The sequence below is a fragment of the Strix uralensis genome, chromosome 1 (genome assembly GCF_047716275.1).
Source record: "Strix uralensis isolate ZFMK-TIS-50842 chromosome 1, bStrUra1, whole genome shotgun sequence".
NCBI classification, from domain to species: domain Eukaryota; kingdom Metazoa; phylum Chordata; class Aves; order Strigiformes; family Strigidae; genus Strix; species Strix uralensis.
The window spans coordinates 47967762-47990164 of record NC_133972.1 but is presented as its reverse complement, the minus strand read 5'-3'; the positions used below and the strand labels follow the sequence as shown (position 1 = coordinate 47990164).

General features: G+C 40.9%; 1 protein-coding gene and 1 long non-coding RNA gene across 2 annotated transcripts; one reads left to right on the top strand and one right to left on the bottom strand.

Moving 5' to 3' along the window:
* Nucleotides 1–3: 3 nt before the first annotated feature.
* Nucleotides 4–22277, bottom strand: OLAH (oleoyl-ACP hydrolase). Its single transcript, XM_074865029.1, has 8 exons — nt 22268–22277; nt 8088–8153; nt 5924–6055; nt 4168–4306; nt 3465–3564; nt 1432–1607; nt 457–542; nt 4–213 (listed from the first exon to the last, which is right to left on the bottom strand). The coding sequence occupies exons 3-8, from the start codon at nt 6051–6053 to the stop codon at nt 80–82; spliced, it is 765 nt and encodes a 254-aa protein (XP_074721130.1). The 5' UTR covers nt 6054–6055; nt 8088–8153; nt 22268–22277; the 3' UTR covers nt 4–79.
* On the top strand, nt 1468–9751 carry LOC141942093 (uncharacterized). The gene is made up of 3 exons (XR_012628520.1): nt 1468–1634; nt 5885–6106; nt 8047–9751. It is a non-coding gene; the product is annotated as an uncharacterized LOC141942093 (long non-coding RNA).
* Nucleotides 22278–22403: the final 126 nt, after the last annotated feature.

Here is a 22403-nt window from a genome sequence, read left to right as displayed (position 1 = left end):
ATTGTACAGAAATAGTGACTTATTATGAAGTGCTGTGGACTAATCTTACACCTTCTGCCATTAGAATAGAGTGAAATACTCATAGACCAGCATTTTCTATACATCTTGTTATGTGTTTTGTCAAGAAAATTGCATTAGAGGGTTCCAGCAGATAAAAGTGACCTCCAGGAAGGTCGTAAAAAGAAGTATCTCCACTTGTTAGATCGTGCCAGGCTGAAAAAGATAATTAAAATGTCAGAGAAATGTCAACTATTGTGCTCATTTTACATAACTATTTCAAAGTTATTAAATAATAATTATTTTAAATCCCATATCAGCTGTTTTGGTTTATACATTGAGACTGCTCTGTTGATTTGTTTCATTTAAGGAGGAGATGAAAGACTCTAGAATCATTAGCTGATTCAATACAACAGGAAAATGCGTAAGTATAAGAGGAAAACTATTTAAGCAAAGTACCTTCTAAATCATGTGGTTTATCTTCGGACCCATTAAAGCAGGTAATATCACAAGAGAAGGGGATATTCCTTTCTGCCTTCTCAAAACTGTGAACATAAAAAGTAGTAATAAAACTTTTCATAACATACCTATATTTGGGGGTTGCTTCCATATACAAAATAGCTGTTTCCTTCTCCTCCAAAATGTAACAAACTTCGGGAATTAGACTGTGCACAGGAGAAGGAATTACTGTATCTGTAAGATTCTTAGCTCCTTACCCTACTGCAATTAGGTCTAAAAATTTTAAACAAAGAATGACCCAAGAGTTAGGAAGAAAAGAGCTTCAACCTGCTATAAAAATTCTCACCAATAAACAATTATGTTGTCTGCTTATATTCAAGTTCTAATGTTTCAGGGCCTTATCAGCATCAGGTTCCTATGGCCAAAATGGGTCCCACATCCAAGAGTGTCCTTGTCTTTGCCAGGGTACAAAACCTTAACCACTCAGCTACCTGAGCTGTTGTGTAACATCCAGTGGGGACAGCAGTTAGGACCAAAGAAGCTGGTTGCTCTCTAGATGCCTAGAGCACAGGGGTTCTTTGCTTCTGGTTAGGTTAGGGGGCCTTGGATCAGCAATCTGAATGCAGTGATCCTGGAGCATAATCACTTGAGCTTATTAGCCTCAGAAAACAGTAACAGATACCAGAATATTCCTCTTAGTGGCTACTAACTTTGGATCCAAAGTAGAACTGTAATTCTACCATGACACATTCGCTAATGTAATAAGAGTAGTGGTTGCTACAGTAAGCAATGTTTTCATCTAGGGCTTAAATACTAGAATATAAATGGAAAAACACACAAAGGAGAAAACTATGTTTACTTTTTCATACTCTTTGTAACTAATGAGAACAAATCACAGAGAAAAAACCTGAAATGATTAGAAAAGTAAAACTGTAAAATGCAAATATAAACGTAATACAAAATTGTAAAACTTACGAAAATGTCTGAAGAACTCTAATATCTTCTCTGAAAGTATGTATCAGATGTTTCTTAACGTCTTCATATTGCAGAAACTCAGAAGGAGTTCCTCCTAAGAGTTGTATATGTGTAATAATGTCTTCATCTTCTGCATCACATAGGGGTATGTTTTTGATGGGAAGAAATGCTTCAGACTGTCAGCACCAGACAAAACAAATCAGGTATATATTATTAAAAGTATATAATCATATCTATATATATAATCAGGTATATACTTTTTAAAGTATAAAATATACTTTTAAAAATACTAAGTTCAACAAGGCCAAGTGCAAAGTCCTGCACAGGGGTCGGGGCAATCCCACGCACAAACACAGGCTGGGCAATGAGTGGATTGAGAGCAGCCCTGCGGAGAAGGACTTGGGGGTATTGGTGGATGGAAAACTGAATGTGAGCCAGCAGTGTGTCAACTGTATCCTGGGCTGCATCAAGAGAAGTGTAGCCAGCAGGTTGAGGGAGGGGATTCTCCCTCTCTACTCTGCTCTCGTGAGACCCCACCTGCAGTGCTGTGTCCAGCTCTGGGGCCCCCAGCATTAGAAGGACATTGACCTGCTTGAGCAGGTCCAGAGGAGGGGTACAAAGATGATCAGGGGGCTGGAGGACCTCCCCTGTGAAGACAGGCTGAGAGAGTTGGGGTTGTTCAGCCTGGAGAAGATAAAGCTCCAGGGAGACCTTATAGTGGTCTTCCAGTACTTAAAGGGGGCTACAGGAAAGATGGGGAGGGGCTCTTTGTCAGGGAGTGTAGGGATAGGAAGAGGGGTAATGGTTTTAAACTGAAAGGGGGTAGATTTAGATCAGATGTAAGGAAGAATTCTTCACTGTGAGGGTGGTGAGAAACTGGCACAGGTTGCCCAGAGAAGCTGTGGCTGCCCCCTCCGTGGAAGTGCTCAAGGCCAGGTTGGACGAGGCTTGGAGCAACCTGGTCTAGTGGAAGGTGTCCCTGCCCATGGCAGGGGGTTGGAACGAGATGATCTTTAAGGTCCCTTCCAACCCAAACCATTCTGTGAGTCTGTGATCCTATTCTAATATTTTCATTAAGAATCGTTTTAGTAAGAAAGTACAATGATTCTCTGTCTCCAGTATACAATGGCTGATTAGTTTAACGTCCACAGGGACTAATTCTTGGAAAGGCTTCATGGACTGTTTGCTGAAAATACAGATTAGGAGTGAACCAAATACGCTCAAGGTCTGAAATTTCCACAGACAAATAACCATTAATTTAATTTTGTTCAAAGTTTGACTCTCACTATTGAAAACTAATAAAATAATCTGTTTAAGAGAAAGAAAAGCCTAGCAGCGGACACAAATCTGAGTGATGTAGGACTGGAGAGACCAACCTCTTACGGAAATTTGCGGGAATAGTAATTGCTTCCATGAAGTACTAGCTCATACTCAGGATTGCTAAGAAGCCCTGAAAACGGAAGAATGGAAATAACAAATGCTGACTGAGGACAGGAGGACTGTGAAAAAGCCACTTCATTGTTGCTTTTCTTAAAAAGACTAGCAGAACCACCAGAACCTCAGAAGAAACTGAGGACAGATTAAGAAGCCAAAAAAGAGTGAGGAGGGAAAGAAATAAACGGGCAAATGTACTGAGGGGTGGTGCAGAAGGTTTATGAAAGACTAGGTTAAGACAGTTATTTCACATGTTACAGAGTAGGAAGTGGCACTTTATATTTTGTTTTGATTACTTTTCAGTATTAAGCCAAAGGTCATAGTAAATAATACAGTATTCAAATAAGGTAGCATTATCTTAAGCAGACTGTTCTCCCTAGGCTAAGGTTAGCAGCAGTGAATATTCTGTAATGTGAAATTCTCCGACTGCCTCAGACTTAATTTCCTCTAAGAAAACAGAACATTTTTCTGTGTACATTCAGAAGCAATGCTTGTTTTGTATTAAAGCCACTCTGCATACCATACTGTAAAATGTTGTTTTTACTCTTGGTAGCTAATATACTGTTTTGTTTCCTACTATTAATGATTCTATAACTTACGTTTGGGGCATGTGCCCCTGAAACAAAAAGATGGATTGGCTCTAGTCCATACTTTTCTTTCAAGTGTAGCGCAACTGCAAAACTAATATAAGATCCAAAACTGCAGCAAAAAGAGAAATTAAAGAACAATGAGCAAAACCTGGAAAATTTAAGCATAATTTGAATTTCAGTGCTAATTGGCTATCTTGAACCATTACTGAAACCATATATGACATGTAAATTACAGTGATATTAGCAAATTGACATGAAGTGTATTACTATACAGGCTAGTTTTACAAATCAGACTTTTTAAAAATCCCTCTTTCTTTTAGTAGTCTCCTTAATTTGCAGTAAGAAGAGTTATTTTAAATACTGGGGACTAAGCAATCTTGAAAATCTATGTGTTTTATGAATGGTTCACCCTGCATTCATATAGAGCAACCACTGACACAAATATTAACAGTAAACAGAATTATAATTTAGCAGTGTAAAAAAAAAAAAAAAAAGAAACACAACACTGCCATTTTTAGAAGACAATGTGCCTGAAGTAGTAAATAAATAACCAGAGTCTTTGAGATCAACAACATGTTTTAGGATGACTTGACAAGAGACCTTTGCAGAAATGTATTTTTCTAAAGTTTTTGCAAATAAAGGCAAGTATCTACTCCTAGAGTTCAAAGATAAAGCTTCTTTATCAGGGTATCTAAAATGTATATATTTTTACCTGTGACCAAAAAATGCAAATGGTTTTTCTTGCAATTCTTTTAACAAAACACTTGTAATTTCATTAACTATGGTTGTCATGTCTTTTGCAAAAGGCTCCTTAAGACGAGATTCTCTTCCAGGAAGCCTTACAGAGGACACTGCAGAAAAGGTGGAGGAATGGAGGGAAAAGAATTATAGTTATTTCAGATAGAAACAGGAAAATAATTTTAAGTTTTTTAATCTATTCTGTAGAATATATAGATTAAATTAATCCTTCTTACAGTTGATACAGTATATTTGCTATTGCTACTACTGTCCTTTAATCCCGTGAGAGATTCCATCCCTTCCTTTACTCAAAAACGTTGCCTCTCCAATTGATCTGATTGATAATCGCCTTGGGTCAGAAATCCACAAGGTCCTGATCTCAGCTGAGGTTTCAAAGCAACTTTATTACTGTTAGCATTACTAAACAACCACAAATTCATTAATTTCAATAATAATAAGTTTGAGGCTTGTGTAAAATACATCCTTTCAAGGGCAGCATTAGAAAGTTAAACTCTAGTAGAATCATACAGTCCCTGTTTTCTTCTTTGCAGGCTCTTCAGCACTGCACATAGTAAAATGTGGAATCATAATATAAATTGGTGACAACTTATGTGGAAGGACATATTACATGCTTTTATTATATTCCTTGCAAAATTGGGGATTTTCTTCTCGCTGTTTAGAGAAAGTAAGGAATGAATAGGTCAGGAAAAAAATGTTGATTTTCTAAAATCTTGACATTACGCATACTGCCAAACTCATACGGAAGCAATAGGTCAGACACAAAGTATTTTAGGAGACACAGAATAAACCACTACTTAATACCATCGATAGCAGTGCAGAAATGTTTGCATCTTCTATACTTCCTTTCTGCAAAAAACATCTCCGAAAGAGCATGCTGCACCCTGATTTTATTTATGTGTCTGCAGTTGCTCATAGGCCATCTCCTTAGTAACTTCACTGGAAGTAGTTCCAGTGGACAAAAGCTTTTTTTTTTTTTTTTTTTTTTTTCCTTTTTTAAAAAATTTCAACAAAAATTTGATGTGACTTGTGCAACTGTTTACAGAAAGCATAAAAGCATTTAGAGGACTGGTGCAATTACAATGGAAATTCTCTCTATAAATGCTATTTTTTTTTTTTCTTTGTGGAAGGGTCTGGAAAATGGCCTTCATTCCTCTTCAAATAGTTCAGCAATGGATCTTTTTAGTGCTGATACAGCCTAATAGCAGTGAGAATTACTTTGTACTGTAACTAAATGTTATAAATCCACAGTTTAAACTTCAGTTTTGATACAAGGAGTTCAAAACCATACAAACACTCTGGATAATGGAAATTCATTCCATGCAGTCTCTCAACATTAAATAGTTCTCATATCTTCACTACTAACCTTGTTGATGCCTTTTCTAACATATTAACATATGCCAGTGTATTGCTGCTTCTGAATCATACCAATTGTTTCTGAAGCAATCAAGCATACTATAGTCTTGCGAAATTTACCTCTGAGGATATAACTTTTTAACCTAGTCAAATATAACTTGATGAAGGTGGTATATAAACTTAGTAAACTCAGCATCCTAATAGAAATACTAATTCTTAATGGAATTCCTTTCTGGATAAGACCCATTGGAAAAAGACTGTAGTGCTCTCAAGCACATTATATTCCATTGAAATAATCTGGCTTCTGTGTATTTCAGACTTGCTTAACTTCTGCTTTAGCTACACAAATGACTAACCTTCAATTGAGCTGCTGAAGAGTTTGCCCCATGCAGCAAGTTGAGAAGTTCCACCGCCAGCCCACGGAAAGCAAATCAGCCTACAAAGAGCATTTGGCCTCTTGTATGGACAAACAACCAGCTTTTCCATTCCTAAAGAAACCCCAGGAAAACAACACATCATTCTAGAACAAGACTCTTCAGGTATAGGAAAATTAGAATGAATTAAGTCTAATTTGAAACAATGGGCTGCAATATTTTCTGTCATCAGAACTGCTTGTGCTACAACAACAATCTGTTAGATATGAGATAATCATGCAGCAGTGGAAACGAGTTCTGCTTTTATAAATGGTGATGGAATGGTATTGGACAACACCTTTGGTTAATACTTTTTCCTATTTGAGTCACTGACCACAAAGAACATGACAAGCAGCACAATAAATTGGTATGGGATTTCAGGATGGCGATTTTAAAATGCAGGCTTTTAGAACATAAACAAAAATATAAGGTCCATCTAAAGACCTAGAAAACGTAAGGACCACCTAGTTCAATATTCTCTCTACAACAGTGGTAAAATAGATGTCTAGGGAACAGCTGGATGCAGTTTCTTTATACAGGAAACATCTATGAATATCTTTCATGTATTTATCCAGCCTCCCCTTAAATTCCTCTGAACAGCTGGCATCTACAATATCCTCTTGCAGTGAGTTGCACAGCTCTACTATCTGTTGCATAAAGAATTACCTGCTTTTTTGTTTTTAATCTGACTCCTACAACTTCACTTGATGGCCAGAGGGTAGTACAGTAGAGAAAGTGAATGGTGCATCTCTTGAGATTTGCCACTCAGCATTTCTGAGATCTTCTGTCATATTGTCCCTGCCCTCAGTCAGCTCTTTTTCCTGAACGAAAAGGCCTGGCTTGCTTAGGTGTCCCTCATATGGCAGTACTTCCATACTCATGACTATCATTGCTGCCCATCTCTGGACTTTTTCTAATTATATTCTTTTTGAGATGGTGGAGTAACCAGAGCCACATTCCGCTTTATCACAGCGGCTTTAGTATTTTTGTTTACTGACTGACAGAAGTAACAGCTGAAGCAAGATTATGTAGAGAAGAAAAAATAGCATTGAAGATGCCAACTGCATTGTCTCTAGCATCAGATACTCTCTTCACTATCTGAAGAAAAAAGTAATTCACAACCATTTTTTATTATTCTTTCCTGATTTCCTTGTCCTTTATTCTTGCTGATTAGATTTGTGGACTTAAGCACTGAGGTGACATCCTACTACTGATAGCATATCAGGCTGTGTTCTGTCAGAAGAACCCAAGAACACCATGTGCAACAGATAAATTAGTTAGAAGTAGTAGTGATGTAAAAAAATGTTTTCTGCAACCATTAGCATAAACTTACATATTCTTGTTAAAAAGACTGAAAAAATAGTAATTAGGGGATAACAAGCAGCAAAATTCCATTTCCAAAATGCTGCAAATCATGGATATTATTTCTTGCTTTGAATATAGCTCAGTATATGCAAGGTTCATCATAAAATACACCTATATGCCTACATGCAGTCTTTTTTACCAGCACAAAAAGTTTAAGAAATGCAACCAGATCAGAATAGGCAGGAATTCATACCTATTTTAAAACTATGTAATGCAAGCAAGACATAAGAAAATCTACCCAAATGTTGCTGTGCCAATTTCTTGATTTTCACATATGTTTAAACTGGAAAGTTTGTTAACATTAGTTAAGAATCACTTTAAAGAAACTATAAGAGCAAGCCAAAAAAAAGGTGTATCAAAAATCACTGGGCAGACAATGTGAGCTTGAAAATAGCTGAAGGATAGTGGAACTAGTGCTGTAGAAGACATAATTCCTCTGGTAGATTAATTTAGCTTCACTACCATTAGTCCCATTTACATAGTCACTTCTTCACAAAAAGACACAAACACTCAGACATTTCTGAAGCCAATGTTTTAACTTGACAGTCAAGTAAGAAAAGAAAAATCTCTTCTCAAATGGATTCCAAAGGTGATACAAAAATTTCAAGCATGATAAAGAAACACATTTAGGCAAAGTCCTTAAACTATTTAAAGATACATTACCAGTCACTGAGAATCTTTCACGCTTTCTACTCATACAGGTTTATTCCTTCACCATTCAGCTCACTTTAGTTGCAAATACCTGAAGAGTCAGGAAGACCACCAGTGACAGGAAACAACAGCCCAGAGGTGGATTCACTTCTCAGCACTGCACAGCAAGAAGCAGGAGTCAGAATTTGTACCTATCAGCAGATATGGGAGCAAAGCCAACCTTGCAGGGAAGGAGAGGATGTGTATCCAGGTGGCTGGCACGGCTGCCTGCTTTTAAGTCTTTTCTAGGCTTAAGGGGAGGAGCCCACACCTCGAAAAAGGCAGGGACTGAGGCACACAGCATCCCAAAAGGGAGACAGAAGCATCATGTGTTAGATGTGACACACAGCATTTGGCAGCAAAATAAGGAAGGTGCACCGCATCAATTGCAGTGATTTACAAAGCACAGGTTAACATGCACATGACAGTACAGAAGTTGTAGCAGTTTTAATACATAGAGGCCCACAACATCACTGAAGAAAAAGCCTGCATAAAGCAACCAAGAAAAGCCAGCCTTTTGTAAGAACTATATTCAAAAGTACAGCGCTCACACCTCTGCTGGACAGTTTTGTAGGGGTCTGAAAATGTTAATGTAGAAGACCATCACCTGATTTGAATAAAACACTGCATTTGGTTAGTAGGCCAGTTGTAATTTCTACAAGGTGGAAGACATAGCGGTGCATGAACAACACACTGTGGTTACATATGATGATTTTGTATTAGCTAACATATTATGCTCCCGGTGACCAGATGCTATCAGCAACCTAAAAACACCAGTGTATTTTGTAACTCGATCTGTAGTACTAAGAAGATCAGCTTTTTTCTTTTTTTTTTCATGTTACTCTACCAAAAATATCAGTAACAATAATAATAAAGTAAAAATATTCAAAAGCAGTGACTGAAACTAAGGAACCTGAGTGCCAAAATGGGTTCTGATGCTTAACTTGAGACTCATAAACTGGACTACTTTGTGGTTTTCACATTATTCTTCATTCTTCTACATTTCTCTTCATCACATCTAAGAAACTGAAAAATCTGTGGTGTTAAGAGAAAAGCCTGCCTGTAGACCTAGACAGTAAGCACTGCTCCTTTCCCAAATAAGATCTGCAGTCTTCTACTCACTTCTGATTTCTGCTTTCCTGGGGAACCCTAAAGCAACCCTTCTGACTGCAGCAGATTCTGTGGGAAGGCACAGGCTCCGCAGTGAAGGGCTGGTGCCAGGCCCTGCAGCTGCCACTTCCAACTGGCAAAAGTGGAAACTGTTGCTGAGGCTTCTTTCACACTACTTTTATGTTGTAATTATGGTGAAGTAAGATGAGGCACACCTATGTTTGGAAGGTGCACAATTTAAAGCAGCTTATATTGGCTAGTCCTGACCTGTGCTGTTATGCCCAATACTGCTTCTCCAGATAATGTATCTGCTATCAGAGGTATTTGATTATAAGGTTCAATTTATAATAAAGCACCTAATATGCTTTATTTATTGCTATGTTAAATTGTGCCAACTGTAAAATCTGACACACAATGTTAATGTTATGAAAGCCAGCTGTTATAAACATTGAGCCCACTAATAATGTTGCTAAAAGTAATAAAATATGCCTGGAAACAATTATTTCCTAACTAAGGCTGAAAAGAAAATAGGTTAAGAATAAGATTTTGAAGGTATAACATTAATCAAATAGCATGATATTTCCTTAAAAATAATGAAATTATAAATTGTATGTGTTGGGGTTTTTTGTTTGCCTTCTAAATTTTTTCTTGGTATCAGACTAGAAATGTATTGGTTTTCATATGAAAAATTAGTATTTTCACAAAAGAAATCATTCCAGGAGATGCCACTCTCAACCAAAATATGTTTACCATTTCCAGGGCCAAAGGTAGAAGAGGGCTTTACAGAACCAACTTTGCCAACTCAGTACTGCTACAGAATAGACTAGACTATTTCAGTTGGAAGAGCCCTACAGTGATCATCTAGTCCAACTGCCTGATCAATTCATGGCTGATCAAGTTAAAGCATGTTGTTAAGGGCATTGTCCAAATGCGTCTTAAACACTGGCAGGCTTGGGGCATCGACCACTTCTGTAGGAAGCCTGTTCCAGTGTTTGACCACCTTCTCGGTAAGGAAATGCTTCCTGATGTCCAGTCTAAACCTCCCCTGGTGCAGCTTTGAGCCATTCCCATGTGTCCTATCACAGGTTACCAGGGAGAAGAGATCAGCACCTCCCTCTCCACTTCCCCTCCTCAGGAAGCTGTAGAGAGTGATGAGATCGCCCCTCAGCCTCCTCTTCTCCAACTAGACAAGCCCAAAGTTCCTAGCCGCTCCTCATAGGACATTCCTTCCAGCCCTTTCACCAGCTTTGTTGCCATCCTCTGGATGCATTCAAGGACCTTCACATCCTTCTTAAATTGTGGGGCCCAGAACTGCACACAGTACCCCAGGTGAGGCTGCACCAACGCTGCATACAGTGGGACAATCGCCTCTTTTGGCCAGCTGGTTATGCTCTGATGCACCCCAGGATACAGTTTGCTCTTCTGGCTGCCAGGGCACACTGCTGACTCCTGTTGAGCCTGCTGTCAACCAGCATCTCCAGATTCCTTTCTGCAGGGCTGATCTCCAGCTAATCCTGTCCCAATTTATATTTGTGCCCAGTGTTACTCCATCCTAGGTTCAGAATCCGTAATTTCAATGGGTTAAATTTCATCCCAGTAATCACAGCCCAATGCTCCAATCTATCTAGATCCCTCTGCAAAGCCTCTTGTCCCTCAGGAGAATCAACAGCACCTCCCAGCTTGATATCATCAGCAAACTCACTAATGGTGCATTCAAATCCTGCATCCAGATTGTTGATAAATATATTGAACAGAACCGGCCCTAGAATTGAACCCTGAGCAACACCGCTGGTGACCAGTCACCAGTCAAATGTGGCCCATTCACTACAACCCTTTGAGCTCTGCCCTTCAGCCAGTTCTTCACCCACTGCACCGTGAACCCGCTCACCCCACAGTCAGACAACTTGTCCAGAAGGATGCTGTGAAGGACAGTATCAAAATCCTTACTAAAGTCCAGAAAAGCTACATCTATTGCTGTACTGGGTTTGTGTGGCGGGGTTTTGGTAACAGGGGAGGGGCTACAGAAGTGGCTCCTGTGAGAAGCTGCTAGAAGCTTCCCTAGCTCCAAGCTGGACGTGCCTCTGGCCAAAGCTGAGCCAATCAGCGATGGAGGCCAAGCCCCTGTGATAACATGTTTAAGAAGGGGAAAACCTGCAGTGGAGTGAGATGTGAGAGAACCAACTCTGCAGACACCAAGGTTGGTGAAGAAGGAGGGGGACAAGGTGCTCCATGCACCAGAGCAGAGATTCCCCTGCAGCCTGTGGTGCAGACCATGGTGAGGCAGGCTGTGCCCCTGCAGCCCATGGAGGTTAATGGTGGAGCAGATCTCCACTTGCAGCCTGTGGAGGACCCTACGCTGGAGCAGGTAGATGTGCCTGAAGGAGGCTGTGACCCTGTGGGAAGCCAGTGCTGGAGCAGCCTGTTTTCCTTCCACCCTGTGGAAGGGACTCACACTGGAGCAGTTTGTGGAGGACTGTCTCCTGTGGGATGGATCCCATGCTGGAGCAGGGGAAGAGTGTGAGGAGACCCCCGCCCTGAGGAGGAAGAAGCAGCAGAGACAACGTGTGATGGACTGACTGCAATCCCCATTCCCTGTCCCCCGGCACGCTAAGGGGGAAGAGGTAGAGAGATCAGGAGTAAAGTTAAGCCCAGGAAGAAAGGAGTGGTGGGGGGAAGGTGGTTTTAAGATTTAGTTTTATTTCTCATTATTCTACTCTGATTTGACTGGTAACAAATTAAATTGATGGGTTTTTTCCCCAAGTCAAGTCTGGTTTGCCTGTGACCATAATTGGTGAGTGATCCCTCCCTGCCCTTGTCTCAACGCCCCAGCCTTTTGTTATATTTTCTCCTCCCAATCCCACCATCAGGGAGGAGTGAGTGAGCAAACGCGTGGTGTTTAGTTGCCAGCTGGACCTAAACCATAACAACTGCCTTTCCTTCATCTACTAGGTGGGTGACCTTATCATAGAAGGATATCAAATTAGTTAAACAGGACTTGCCCTTTGTGAACCCATGTTGTCTGTGCCTGATGATTGCATTATTCTTTAAATGCCTTTCAATAGTACCCAGTATAATCTTCTCCATAATTTTTAGAGGAAATGAGGTTAGACTAACATGGCTGTAGTTCTCTGGGTCTTCCCTCATGCCCTTTTTGTGGATTGCAATAACACTGGCTAGCTTCTAGTCAGCAGGGCCCTCCCCAGACTCTCAAGACCTTTGGTAGATGATTGAGAGGGGTCCTGCCATAACATCCATTAGCTCCTTCAGTACTCTGGGATGAATCCCATGAGGCCCCATGGACTTGTAAGCATTCAGCTGATACAGCTGGTCCCTTACAATTTCAGTGTCCACAAATGGAAAGTCACTGTTCCCACACTCGTGGTCCTCTGACTCAGGGGACCAGGTAGCCCAAGGTCTATCAATATTGTTAAAGACTGAGGCAAAAAAAGCACTGAACGCCTCTGCTTTTCTTCATCCCTATTAGTTAGATGACCATCTTCAACAAGTATTGGTCCAATATTTTCTTTAGACCTCCCCTTGCTATTAACGTACTTAAAAAAGTCCTTCTTGTTATCTGAAACAATACTGGCCAGTTTCAACTCTAACTGAGCTTTGGCCTTTTGTGTCTTCTCCCTGCCTATACAAACCACAGCTCTGTACTCTTCCTGTGAAGCTTGACCTCACTTCCAGAGATCATACAATTTCTTTTTCCTCTTGAGCTCCACGAGGAGTTCCATGTTCAGCCAAATGGTCTTCTGCCCCACTTGCTTGATATATGACACAGTGGAATTGCCTGCTCCTGTGCTTCCAAAAGGTGGTTCTTAAAAACCAGCACTTGTGGACTCCTAAGCCTTCAAAAGCAGATTCCCAGGGTACTCTGCTAAATAGCTCCCTGAATAGCTTAAGGTTTGCTCTCCTGAAGTCCAGGGTAACAACTCTGCTGTCCTTTTTTATCATTACACTGAAAATGTTAAACTCAACCATTTCATGATCACTGTGACCAAGACAGCCACTTACCATCACATCCACCACGAGTCCTTCTCTATTCACAAACAGCAAGTCTAGGAGGGCATCTTTCCTAGTTGGCTCACCGAGTACCTGTGACAAAAAGTTATCTCCTACAAACTTCAAGAATTTCCAAGACGTGCTTGTCACAACAGTATGATATTCCCTGTTGATGTCTGGGAAGTTGAAATCTCCCATAAGGACACGGGCTACTGGTCCTGAAATTTCTCCTAATTGTCTATAGAATAACTCATCAGTGCTTACATCCTGGCTGGGCGATCGGTACTAGACACCCACTACAACATCTCATTTGTTTTCCATCCCCCTAATCCTCACCCAGAGGCTCTCAACCACATCATCACTAACTATAAGGGCTGTGCAATCAAAGATCTATCTTATGTGTAGTCTCCACCTCGCCTGCCCTGCCTATCCCTCCTGAACAGCCTGTAGCCCTCCATCCCAGCACTCCAATCGTGGGTTCTCATTCCACCAAGTCTCACTAGTACTACTGATACTGTAGCTCTGGGAGCTGAGCAACACTTCCAGTTCATCTTGTTTGTTTCTCATACTGCATGCGTTGGTGTACAAGCATTTCAGATATGCTCCTGAGCCCTCCATGCTCCCAGGAGCAGTGTAAATGTTCCCACTAGCATTGCCACCCTCAGGCAATTCCATGCCAAACCTTGGCTTACCTGCTGCAATCCTGTTGTTACTCCCTTCCGCCCATTGATTCCAGTTTAAAGCTCTCAGTCTGTCCTGCCAGCTTATGCCCAAAGACACATTCCCCCATCCGGACAGGTGGATCCTGTCAGGCCCTAGCATACCTTGCCTCTCAAAGGGTCTTCCATGTTAAAAACCCAAAGTTTTGGTGGAGGCACCGGTCCTGGAGCCAGGTATTGATATCCTGGGCTCACCTGTTTCTTCCAGATTCTCTCCCATTACCGGGAGGACTGAGGAAAACACTACCTGTGCTCCTGAATTTTTTAGCGTTCTTCCCAGGGCTCTGAAATCTTTTTTGATTGACCTCAGACTTTTTGTTGCAACATCATTTGTGCCCGTGTGAAAGACCAGGAATGGATAGTAGTCTGAAGGTTGTACCAGGGTCTTTAGTCTTGTGGTGATCTCCCTAATTCAGGCCCCAGGGAAGTGGCAAAATTCCCTGGAAAGAGGGTTGGTCCGGCCTGCAAACACGTGCTTCCATTCTGTGCAGGAGGGAATCACCAATGACCATAACTCGCCACTGTTTCTTCTCGGTGCTGGTCTTAATGCAGGTTTTGTTGCGAGGGGTTGGTCTCTCTGATCCTGACAAGACTGCTTGCGCAGGTTCCTCCTCTATCTCATTATGCCCTTCATCTATCGTACCCAGGGCCTCGTCCCTGTTCTGTAAGGGTATCTTAGAGGGTAACTTAGAGGGTAAGGAGGGGTTTCTCTTACCACTCCGTGCTGTCCCCTCCTTATCCCTTGTGATGCTGTCTTCCTCCTGGTACAAAGCAGATCCAGGACCTGCCTCCCTTGTGGCCACGCTGAGTTGGCTTCCCTGCATCACAGCTGGCAGAGTGTGGCTCTACTGATCAGTCTCCCTCTCAGACTCTCAAATACTCCTCAGGAGTTCATCATCCTTAAAGATTTCTTAGCTGGTGCTTTATGAAAATTTTCAGTCTCTTTTGGACCACAATACTAATACAAATGGACGTAATGATAGGTCAGGAAATTACCTCATTCTCTAAAAACTGAAACTTATTTACTATCTGTTGATGGTAAATGACAACATCTGCTATGCTATACAAGCAGTGTGCACTCTGAAGATCATAGCAACTGAAATGCATGAAGTAAACTGTCACTTCAAGCAATTTGCAAGATTAGAAGTGGCTGAAACACAGGATGACTAGTAACTATGAGTCTTTCAGAAATGATAATGAAATAGTGCAAGAGTAATTTTTTTATCCAGTAGTTATTAATACTGGAACCCCACCAATGTAATTCTTGTTTAAGAATAGAAACATTGCTGAGGCAGTTGCAATTCATTTATAGTAATTTAATGTGACTCATTTTGAGCAGTAAAATGAGCACATACTGATCCCTGAAAGCAACAAAGAAGCATGTGTTTCTCAGTTGCACACGTAAGATTTAAAGAACTAAGTTGTGTATGTTGCTTAATAAAGGTTGACTTTTAATATTGATGGTTGTGAAATACATTGGATTATATGTACTGTGAGCAGTTTAATTTGTTTTCTCCTCTGTCAGTCATTATTCATTGTCAATAATTATTTATAATTTTAACAAATCTGCACCATTTTTAACACCTTTACCTCAACTATACTTCATTTCCTAGTCACCCAACTTTAAGGGATAAAAGTAAGGATACACTTAAATCTTTCTCTTAAAAATCACCGTTAGCTGCTTATATGGAGAGGCATGCAATTAGGCAGTTCTCATGCCATCCAAAGGAAAGCAGTAGTAACCCTCCTCTCTAGGGTAAATAGGCCTCATCTTCCTACTTGCCTTCCAGCTTTCATACTCCTAGAGCAAACCCATGGGACCAAAGGAGAATTTACCCACACATATTTACATAAGTTAATGAGCAGCCCATGCTGTAGGCATGAATTCACTGATGGATAATATGAGATGGCCATAAAACAGAGTCTGATCCTTCATGTCATCTTTGGCCCATACTTGATACTTTCTTGGAACAATGGGTAGACACCCCCGCTTTAAAAAGGCAAAAATAGAGGGATTGTAAACTTTGCTGATGTACTGGTAGGTCCACAAATTGTTCATCCAGACCTTCTTCTCAAGCATTTGCCAAAGGAGGCCTCAAACTGTGACCAACACAAGTCACTCACACAAGCAGAAATATGCTAGTAAGGTATGGAAACAAATACCAGATTCCTGTCAAAAATCAATAACGGGGCCAAATTTTTTAGCCACAGGATGACCTACAGTAATATTTGATTACAATAGTAATATGACAGTATTCAAGATCAATGTTGTCTTTGCTGCAAAGTTCTCATCAAAATGTTAATGCCTTTGTATGAATAAAGGCAAGGAAGTCTCCATTTCCTCCTACAGAGATGAGGAGTCTGATACAACTTTCTTTTGCTGAACAGAGGATAATCTACAGAAAAAGGAACTGGAGAGGGTATCAAGGCTCAGCACACAGTGTCTGGAGGGAGTTCCAGTTGGCAATCACAGTGGTTAGGGTCCTTATGAAGTCCAAAGCTAGTAGAAGTAAGGCAGCTGTTGTTGCAGTAGTGGTCACAAATCAAATCTCATTTTGTTGCAAAATCTGTGGGGAAGACAAGTATGGGGAGCAGATTAACTGTGTGGTTCAGAGAGTAACCTAAGACAAAGCTGTAAGTGAGATGCAGATTTGTCATCGGCTTTGCTGGATCTTGCTGGTGATGAAAGAGACAATCCTGCTCTTCCCAGCTTCTCGGAGCATGAATTTCTATCCCAATCTTTTTGTCAACACTAGAAACTACCTAGTTATGTAGTAAGAGCACATTGTTTATCAAGCTGAAAACTAATACTTATCCTGTAGGTTAGTTTTCACCTACATCAGTCAGATGATCCCACACAATCTCACCATCCTCCTGTGGATAAGGAAAGGGTCCTTTCATGACCTTTTTGCAAGCTTTGACCCACCTAAACCACATGGAAAGGTGCATGCTGAGATTACATATAAACCCCCAAGGTTTGGATGTAAAAGACACATCTGTGCTAAAATAATGGAGTAATTTGCCCTTAAGAATTATTTTACAACTCTTACAGAAACAAAAAAACCTGCAGAGTCTGTCTTACTGGTTTAAAAGACACATTCAGTTGATCTAATTTTCATTCAGAAAAAAATATATAAGCTACACACAAGAAAGAATTATTGCATGAATAAATAATCTTCTTTGGCATACATTCAGCTGAATCTGGATTTATTTGAAATCTAAGCATATCTGGTTAGGGAAATGTCTATTTTTGGGGGGGTTTTTTTGGTCTTTTACAAGACAACAGATCTAAAAAAAAAAAAAAAAAGGATTATTTCTAAATTGTCTTTATCTTTCCAGTACATCCATCTATTGGCCTTATACCTAAGATCTGACTTAGACACTATTAAAGTTAAGAAAGGATACATATTAATTCCTCTGCATAACCAAGATTTTTCTGGATTGTAACATTTTCAAGAATTTATTTTACTACCTGCAAATTTTAAGTCAGATATATAATCTGATGAATTAATGGCAGACAAAATCTGCTTTAAAGTGTTCACAGACAAAAAGAATGTTTCTTTGTTGAATTATTGGCAAAGAAATGGCTCAGTGTGAGCAAAAAAACCCACTGAATTTTGTTTTAAGAAAATATTCCTTGAGGGAGTGCATATTCTTTTATTCTCTTCACATTTAGAATAAGCTGAAAATAAAATTCTAGCTCTACAAAGACCTGTATAAAGATTAAAAGAACAATCAGATAAATCACAGAATAATTTAGATTGAAAAGGATCTCTAGATATCATATAGTCCAAGCCCTGTCTTGTTGAGTTTTGAGTATCTCCAAGGATGGAGACCCCACAACATTGCTAGGTAACACTGTCCCAGAGCTCAACCACGCTCACGGTGAGTATATTTTTCTTTCTATCTAATCCCTTTTTGCAACTTGTATCTGCAAGTCTTTTGCCTTTTTGCTGAGTACATCCAAGAAGAGTCTGCCTCTGTCCATCCTCTTCATACCTTTCCATTAGGTAGGTGAAGACATTCATAAAATCCTCATTTAGTACTCTCAAGACAAAATAATTTCTCTCAGCCTCTCCTTGTACACCACCCACACTAGCCACAATTACAGGGGCCCCTACCACACTCACTTCAGTATTTCAACATCCTTCTAGTACAGCGGAATCCAAATCAGACACAGATGTGTATACTAAATAAATTTTGGATCATTTTTCAATCGTGCTTTTGAGACATAGGTTTTCAGGGCATGATGAGCTTTTACATTTGCTTTATTCATTATCATGGCATCACCTTATAGTAGGTGGACAAATATTAATTGAAAAGTACAATTGAAAACACAAGCAACAACAAAGCTGCCTTTGCAATGACCAGCCACTAGGACAAACACAGAAACAGACCCAACAGCCCCACTCTGCAGAGAACATAAAGTCAAAGGTAAAGAAACACTGAGTGCTTGCAGTACAGGGCTGTTGTGATATTTCCCAAATGAAAATGTATCCTATAGCGCACAGTCTAGAAATCTATGAGATGAGTCTTTGTGACCTGCAGAAGCATGGTATTTGCCAGCTGGGCAGTCCAGGACAAGAGAGGCTTCTCAGATATCTCAGCACTTGTAAATCTTCCATACTAGACACATCCCATTCACACATTCACGGGCTAACTGCTTGCCTGCAGATTCTGGACGCCAGGCAAAAAAGTAACCCTATCTTCAGATGGCTGTCTACCCCCTGAATTTAGATTTAAGGTAGTCCATTCACCAGCCCACCAAGAAGCACAGAAGTGGACTAGGGAGCCTGGGAGTCAAACAACTCACTTCACTGGTAGGTATGGAGTCTGCTAGTAAAGCCCCTGGATTGCTTACAGCCAGGCAGGCATCTGCGACACCTGGCTGGGAACATGGAAGCCTTAACAAGTCAGGGCACCGACAACTTGGTATCTGCAAGCCTGTAATAACAGAACTGGCAGGCTGTAGGACAGTTAGGCAATGTCATTCTCTACTGATGTCATCTTCACAACAGAAATGTGGCTTGTGCAGTCTACGGATACCAGCATGTCTCAGTGTCCTAAACATTGTGATCCAGTTGCAAATTTGTGTTTCTGCAGCTGTATCAGTATCTTACACATTACTACATCACACACATCATTCACAGCATCATTAATAAAAGTAAAAAGATATGTATTTTCCAGGGTAGGTACTTAAGCTTTTTGGAAAATAATAGGGTCATAAAGAGGTGTCCAGTTAGAAAGCACATCTGTAACATGCATCATAATATTCGTTACAGGTTTTTTAGGAATATGGACTCATATCCCTAAAAGTTTTCCTACTCAGGGAAAAGCAATGGTGTGGTCTTGCATTTAGAAGTCAGCAAAATGAATAAACCACAGGAAGAAACTCTGTAGGAAACCATGTTACAGTAGCTCCTGAATTCAGGAAACTCCTGGTCTTTGCTTCTTGAAAAATAAAGATTAAGGTAATATTTTGTCATTATACCTAGACATTATAAAGTAATGGAGAAAAGTATGGAGTATACTCAACTTTTCTATCCATTGGTCATATTTTTCCCAACAACAAATACTCATGGCTACAGTTTTAGCAGATTATACTCCACATAGGTTAATGTCATTGCTAACATCTAAAAGCTGCTGCTGAAAAATATATATATATGTCTTTACCAGATGAAATTCTGTTCTTCAGAAAGCTGTCTACCCATCCCTTTACTTAGACTTGAAAAAAAAGTGGGAAATTATAGAGAAACTTCTTTGTGGAAGACTTGCAGCTGATGTGCTCACAGCATCACTAATGCCAAATTACTGAAATAAATATTAAAGTCACACAACACACATTCCCAGTTTTACTACCCGGTCCTTCCAGGGTGTTGAAACTGCAAATATAAAGGCCATGCAGATGCTTCAAAGGTGAACATAAAAAGAAGCAACATAACCTCCCCTCCTTTTCTACTGTTTCCGCTGTCAGCTTAGTTCTGCAATGGCACAGCTGCACAGCCTTTGCTCAGATTTTTGAGGAAATCATTAAACTGAGAGAAAGAGCTATGAGGAAGTCCACAGCACAGAGCGTGAAATGGTAGAAAGGTAAAACTGGAAATAAAGGTAAAGACTGCTGAGATGGGGCCAGGCAGCAGCTCAAGGATCAAGAGGAAGGACATCAACATGGAAAGATAGTAACATCTCAAGGGAAAAAATGAGGTGGAATATTGCAACATCAAGCACCTGCCACAGGGAGCAGTGAAAGCTGACCCTTTTCCATCTGACTAGTAGACTCTATAGATGATTAACACACTAATACTGATTTAGTAGGTCATTAATCCTGGCTATCTTTTGCGTGTGTTCACCACAAAGTAACTGCTTTACATATAACTTCACATAGCAAACAAGTGGCCCAGGGAAGGAGGGAGTGAAACAGGTAATGGGAAGCCATTTTGGCAGCAAAGGCATGTAGCAACAAGGAAGCAACCTGCAGATGGAAAAGAGGAAATAAGTCAAGAAACAATGTTCACATGAACTGTGAGTGATAATGCAGTATAGCAACGCTGACATTTTGTTCAGAGCATGGCAGTTATGTCACAGAAAATACTTTAAAATTGATGCCAAGGCCATGAAGAAAGTGAATAAGATTAGGTGATCCCTATTACGATATCTTCTGTCCTTAATCTTCCAGCTCTAAAAATGTACAGATTTAGATAATAGTCTTTGTTTTTAGGAACAGCAGAAGAGTAGGATTAAGTAGGAATTCAGCAGATGGACAGGTTTTTTTATCTACTTTGTTTTTACAGCACCTATGCTAGGTGTGCTTCTATGCAAGTACAGTAGTGAAGAACAACGCAAAAAAAAAATCTTCCTATTTCCATCTCTACAGTCTGAACAGGGTATTAGAATGTCTTGGTGTAATCTAAAATGCGTGGAAAGAAAATTTTTGGCTAGGGCTCAACTTAGATAACATCATAGCAATTCCCATAGCTACAACTAAAGACTTTAAAGCAACCTTGCCATTTGTGATACAGAATATGCAATACTAGTATTTATTTCCCAATTACAAACATTTCAGTGGCAAGAATAATGAAGAGATTGTAGGTTTCAAGTTTGATAGCATTTTCTATCACATGCTGACTTCACTACACTCGTTCAAAGCTAGACTCATAGCTGTAAACTGAAACCTGAACTAAACCTTAAATCCTCTTAGAAACAGCAACTATTAGTACAAACCCCTTGTTAAACTACTTTTTTTTTTTTTTTAAAGAATCATATTATACCTTTGTTTCTTTGCACAAGCTACTAATTAGATTTTTAGAGGAAGATGTGATTGCCCTTGATTTTAATCTGAGCTATCTTTGGACCTACCTGGGAATCAAGTGAGAAGGATCAAGCAAACATTTAGTATTAAAAGCCAGTGTGTGACAGAAACCTTTGATGAAAGGGAGGGCCACATGCATCTGAAGTCTACAGTCCCCATAAGGGAAGAGCAAGACATAGGAAGCTCAGTTTCTCACACAGCCTATAGTAGCAAAGACAACTGGAGCTTCATAGGGCTGGAAATGAGTAAGATTGCAATCTGGTGAGAGTTATACAGGGTTTCTGTAGAGGTCCTGAGTCTCTACCTGGAGGCAGTGATGGCAGGCATCAGGCTACATCCTCAGCCTGGCCCAAACCTTCTGCCTTATGTACAGACTCTTGCATGATGCAGACAACCTGACACACACCTTCCTCTCCTGCTCTGATGGCTATGTCACATTCAACTGCTTTTACTACTTCAAGACCTCTCTGAGCTGCCAGTCTTTTGTCAGGGACTCCTCAGGACTCGGGAGCTCTTCAAGAGCAGCCAGGTCCCCCAGTGACACTGAGGGGGAAATCTCTGGGATGACTGCAGCTCCCCATCACACATCACCCACCTACATACGCAGGTGGCAGAGACCCCTTCAGGGTGCCAAAGGAGAATCCTGGCAAGTGCTTCTGAAAGCAGAAACCTCATTAGCCTTGGCAAGTGGGACTGGGTAGGTCTCAAATTGCTTGCCCAGCATAAGCGGTCCTCCACTGTGCAGTGAAGCAGTTGCTCCAGGACACAAGGGCTGCTCCAAATCCCACTCTTAGTCATACTACTGGTGGTTTGTGCTTACCCCCACTCCTATGGAGCTGCCCCTCACACCTCTACCCTACGAGCCTCTCTCCCACACACCACTTTAACAGGCAGCACAGAAACCCACTGCTCCCTCCTAGACCTGAGCCACAGAAACGTCCTTGCAGCCTCCTGAGCTCTTCCCCACCGCAAAGCGGGGGGAACTGATTACCCCTGGGCCAGGGCTCACAGCTGGGCTCTGGCCCGCTGGGGATGCCGCCAGGGCTACAAGCGCAGCCCGCGGGGGCCGTCAGCTGAGGAGACCCTTACCCTCGCAGAGCCCGAGGGCACAGGCCGGGGAGAGCCGCTTTCTCCTCTTGCCCTTTTATTCACTCCCGCGGCCCGTCCGGAGCCTCGGGGGCTGCGAGGCGCTTTTCCGCCCCCGCCCGGGCACGGCCGCTCCGTT